Here is a 5462-nt window from a genome sequence, read left to right on the forward strand (position 1 = left end):
GAAAAAAGAGAAAAGAGAAAGTATGAAAAAAGGGGGAAAGGACAAAGGAAAAAAAAATATATATATATAATTATATATAAATAATAAAGAAAAGAGAAAAAGACAAAGACAAAGAAAAAGAGAAAAAGCCGGAAGAAGAACATCGCGAAACTTGTGCGCGCGTGCCAACACTATTACATTGAATCCTATTATACTCGCTGACTACTGACTGGACTCTGTCTGTTCTCTGTGTAGATGGTCACGCCTGACGCTCTCTTTACCCTGTTTGGTACGTCTCCACATTTATATTATTAATTATATTACATTATTAATTATTATATTTACAACACACACACATACATACACATATATATACACACACACACACACATACACACAGAGGACACGCACGTATAAATATAACATACACATACACGAATATTGATACGAAACCAATAACGTGCTGATTTTTCACTTACATGAATCAATTATTATTACAAATATACGACACATATACATTGTAAGCAGATATATATATATATATATATATATATATATATATATGTAATAAATATATATACATATATATTTATATAATTTATTATATACATAGATACTTATACAAAAACACATGTACATGCACGTAAAATGAATATGCAATCCAATACTTACGCAATATCGTTCAACAACAAAAACAAAAACAACAACAACAACAACAACAACAACAGCACTCACACATTTCTCGCTCTTGCATTTTATTTATCTTTTTTTTTTTTTTTTTATTTTTTTTTTTTTCTTATTTTTTATTTTTCTTTATTATTTCGTACTTTTCCGAATTCCTTTCTCGACGATCTTATTATCTATCTCTCTCTCTCTCTCTCTTATATTTATCATCTATCTCTCTCTATCTCTCTCTCTCTCTCTCTCTCTCTTTCTTACTCTCTATCTATCTATCTATTTATCTCTATTTCTCTCTCAATTTTTCGCGTCGCAATTATTACATGCGTACGTGCGCAAAATACTGGACAACACCGACACACAGACGTCGAGAAAAGAAAAAGAGAAAGTTACATAATTACAAAGGAAAATAAAAAAAAAAAAAAATAAAAAAAAAAATAGAGAGAAAAAGAAAAGAAAAAGAAGAAGAAAAAAAAAGAAAAGAAAGGAAATACTTTTTATGATTTTTAATAACGAATAATTATTATCGTCACGTATCGGTCGCATATGATATTTCAAATAATAAACCAAAAATTTTTATATACATATGTGCGTATATATACATATATATATATATATGTATACTATATACACACATATATAATTTTTACTTTTCACTTTTTTCTTTACTTATTTATTTATTTATTATTCTCTTCTATTTATTTACTTAGTTCTTTTTTTTTTTTCTTTTTTCTTATTTTAATTACATTATTTATTTTTATCTCTCTTCCTTTACAACGCATTCGTACGTTGTTTTTCTTTTCTTTTCTTTTCTTTTCTTTCCTTTTCTTTTCTTTCTTCCTTTCTTTCTTTCTTTCTACTTTTATATATTTCTTTTTTTTTTTCTTTTATTTCATTTTATTTATTTTTTTTTTTTTTTTCTTTATTCTCTTTCTCTCTTAATTTTCTCGCCAAAAAGTAATAAACATATTCACAAATTCACATTTCTTATTGTTAACATTCTTTTTTATATTTTATTTTATTATTTATTTTATTTTCTCGTTTAATCACTACTCTCCTCTTAATAATATTATTTTTCTTTCATATAATTCAAAAATAAATTTTATTGCTACGTTTCTACACACATATATATATATATATATATATATATATATATATATATATATATATTCCATTCTTATTCATCATCATCACCGCCACATATCGTTCATCATTCTCACAAAGATTTTATGTTTTCTCTATAATCATCTTTACTATTGCAAATCATTTCTTCTCTAAAAAAAATGTTTTCCAACATTCGACATTTTATTATTAATACCATCATTTCTCCATATTTACACGTCCCCCCCCTTTGTGTTTTTTTTTCTTTTATTCTTTTTTTTATTTTTTTTTTTTTCTTTTTCTTTTTCTTTTTCATTTTTCTTTCTTTTCACTATTACATAAGCTTTCGCTTTATTTTACGTAATTCCGTAGAAAAAGATACAGAGAAACAAAAAAAGATAATAATAATAATACGAAGAAGATATAAATAAATAAAAATATTCAAATAAAATAAAACTCCAATCCTCTCGAGGTATACGACTCTCGGTTTAATTCTTACGCCATTTTTGTTGTTTCAATCAATCGTCCAATAATCGATCTTTCTCTCTCTCTCTCTCTCTCTCTCTCTCTCTCTCTCTTCTTTTTTCATATAATTAACGAAAAATCAATATATACTTCCAAATACGATATTTTCCTATAAATTATTTCCGATGATTTGCTACTTGAACTATACTCTCCAAATAAATGTCTCTATCTCTCTTTCTCTCTCTCTCTCACTTTCTCTCTCTTTTTTTGGATCGGAAATATATGTATTTACTTAGCGTAAGATTAGACTCGAGTCGTCGTTTGCCTCTCTCTCTCTTTCTCTCTCTCTCACTCTCTCACTCTCTCTTTTTCTCTCTGTCTCTCTCTCTCTCTCTCTCTCTCTCTCTCTCTCTCTCTCTCTCTCTCTCTCTCTTTCTTCTTGCATGTCCCAAAACTTTAGTCTTGATCGTTATATCCTAATTTTCGATCGAACGATATTTTTTTTTTTATTCCCGTTTCATCTTCTTGACGATAAATCCTTAGATGCTGTTATATCTTTAAGAAAGAAAGAAAGAAAAGAAAAGAAAAGAAAAAGAAAAACATAAATAAATAAATAAATATATATATATAAAAAAAAAAAAGAAAAAAAAAAAAAGAAAAGAAAAAAAAAAGAAAGGAAGAAAGAAAGAAAGAAAAAGAAAGAAAGAAAGAAAGAAAGAAATCAACGGAGAATTTGAGATTTATTAGTGACGGTGGGTGTTCCTTTTTTTTTTTTTTTTTACACCTATATAAAATTCGTTCGATGTTGTGCGTATAGGTGTTTACGGGGATGTACAGCGTGTGAAGATTCTCTACAACAAAAAGGACTCGGCCCTGATTCAAATGGCCGAACCTCATCAAGCGCATTTAGGTAATCTCCATTATATATTATTTTCTTTAATATATATATATATATATAAATATATTTATGTTTCTTCACTTTTCACATCCACCCTTTCGTCCACCCTTTCGTTCACCCTTTCATCCCCATTTTTTACTTGTTTGTTCGATTGTTCTCTTTCTTCTTTCTTTTTTTTAACTTCTCATTAAATTTCTAAAACTAAACGAACCCTCTCTTGTGTATTATCAAGCAATCACTCATATGGACAAGTTAAGAGTATTTGGCAAGCAGATCAAAGTTGTACTCAGCAAACATCAAACGGTTCAATTACCGAAGGAAGGACAACCGGATGCAGGTCTCACCAAGGATTACACGAGCAGTCCTCTTCATCGATTCAAAAAGCCTGGCTCGAAGAATTATCAAAATATTTATCCACCGAGTTCGACTTTGCATTTATCAAACATTCCGTAAGTAAAAATAATGAAACTTTCTTTAACTCTTTCCTCTCTCTTTCTCTCTCTCTCTTTGTCATATCTTTTGTATATCGTTTAATATGAATTAAAAGAGAAATAGTTTTCTTAAGTTGAAAAATTCTTTCTTTTTATTATAATAACAGAGCTACGGTAACAGAAGAAGAGATAAAGGATGCCTTTAGCAAAAATGGATTTAACGTGAAGGCCTTCAAATTCTTTCCAAAGGACAGAAAGATGGCTCTAATTCAGTTACTTAATATGGACGACGCCGTGGCCGCTCTCATCGTAAGTATTTCCCTTTTTATTTCTTTTAATGAAGTATATTATTTCTTGAAAAAAAAAAAGAAAAAAAAAGAAAAAAAAATACATAACATAAAAATCGTCGAATATATATGTGTTATATATATATATATATATATATATATATATTTTTTTTTTTTTTTCTTATTTTTTTATTTCATTTTTCTAGAAAATGCACAATTATCAACTGAGCGAATCCAATCATCTTCGAGTATCATTCTCAAAGAGTAACATCTAACAAGAGACACTGCTTAGCTAGCAGCAGTGGTTCCAGCCCTACGCCCTTGTCCACTATTGGTGATCCAACGTGCTCTAGCAATTATAATATAAACGGCCTGTCAGCCTGCTCTGCTCGTCCCTTTAAAGTTGCGAGGTCAATGACTGTTATTATAATATCTGTGTACATAAGACGCGCAAAACCCCATTTGAAGAAGAAAGAAAGAAAGAAAGAAAGAAAGAAAGAAAGAAAGAAAGAAGCAAAGAACGTGCAAAAACGAAGATTTTAAGGAAGATGTGAAGATATGAAGATGAAGATATGAAGAAGATGGAGAGACAGATGACGAGAAGAGGGATGAAGGTTAGATATGAAGAAGAAGATAAAGAAGAAGGAGAAGAAGAAGAAGAATGATCATGATGATGATAATGATGATGATGATGATGACAATGACAATGACAATGAAGAGGATAAAGAAGAAAAAGAAGAAGAAGAAGACGCTGTTCCTTTTGCTAATAGACGATCATAATGGATCTTCTCTCACGTTCGCCTTCTTTTGCTAAATAACACGATGTGATCGGAGCACATTACTTTATACGCGTTCTCACGATCCTAAGATCTACAAATGACAAGTATAAAACCTTTAATGACGCGTTAAGAAATTTTCGTTACTCCGGCTTTCGTTGAATTGTTTTCGCTTAAGTTTAGTTTTCACGCTGATTAAGTGTGAAACAAATCTCAATGAATTTAAGGATAAAGAAAGGATATTGGTAAGAAAGAGAGTATAAGAGAGACTGAAAGAGAGAGAGAGAGAGAGAAAGAGAGAGAGAGAGGAAGAGAGAGTGAGAGTGAGAGAGAGAGAGAGAGAGAGGGAGAGAAAAAGAGAAAAGGGTAGGGGGGATAGAATAAATAGTTAAAAGAGATAATTTTTCTGTGAGAAGAAGGGCGTAGGTAAACGAAGCCACACGCGGCGTATAGATTAATGAGATATAAAAAAAAGAAAAAAAAAAAAAGCTGCAGCCAAGTATTAAAGTAAAAAAAGGAAAAAAAAAAGAAAAAAGAAAAAAAAAGCAGAATTATAGGGAAAGATTTTGTTGGAAAACGAAGAAAAGAAGAGTGTTTGAAGTAAGAAGGGAAAAAGAAAGAGGAGGAGTAGAAGGGAGAGAGCAGATGGAGGAAAAGGAGGAGAGAAAAGTGGTGGTGAACGACGAGGAGGAGGAGGAGAGGAGGAGGAATGGAAAGATTATAAACGTAGCTTGGCTAAAGATCTCACATTTGTGACACACATATACACACACACACTCTCTCTGTCTCTCTCTCTCTCTCTCTCTCTCTCTCTCTCTCTTTCTTTTTCTCTCTCTTTCGCATTAGA

At 30.2% G+C, this 5462-nt stretch overlaps 1 protein-coding gene across 21 annotated transcripts in view; it reads left to right on the top strand.

Moving 5' to 3' along the window:
* LOC124429291 (polypyrimidine tract-binding protein 1) overlaps positions 1-5230 on the top strand; it is a 422552-nt gene extending 417322 nt beyond the window's left edge. For 20 of the 21 annotated variants that reach the window (XM_046974367.1, XM_046974370.1, XM_046974371.1 and 17 more), the window contains 5 exons: positions 235-268; positions 3041-3133; positions 3354-3570; positions 3720-3861; positions 4046-5230. In XM_046974367.1, coding sequence (XP_046830323.1) covers positions 235-268; positions 3041-3133; positions 3354-3570; positions 3720-3861; positions 4046-4114 — 555 coding nt within the window. In that variant the 3' untranslated portion in view covers positions 4115-5230. Of the gene's footprint in view, positions 1-234; positions 269-3040; positions 3134-3353; positions 3571-3719; positions 3862-4045 lie in introns of those variants that run through there. The other variant, XR_006943417.1, reaches the window with a different exon arrangement.
* The last annotated feature ends 232 nt before the right edge of the window (positions 5231-5462 follow it).

The sequence above is a fragment of the Vespa crabro genome, chromosome 15 (assembly GCF_910589235.1).
Source record: "Vespa crabro chromosome 15, iyVesCrab1.2, whole genome shotgun sequence".
Taxonomy (NCBI): Eukaryota; Metazoa; Arthropoda; class Insecta; order Hymenoptera; family Vespidae; genus Vespa; species Vespa crabro.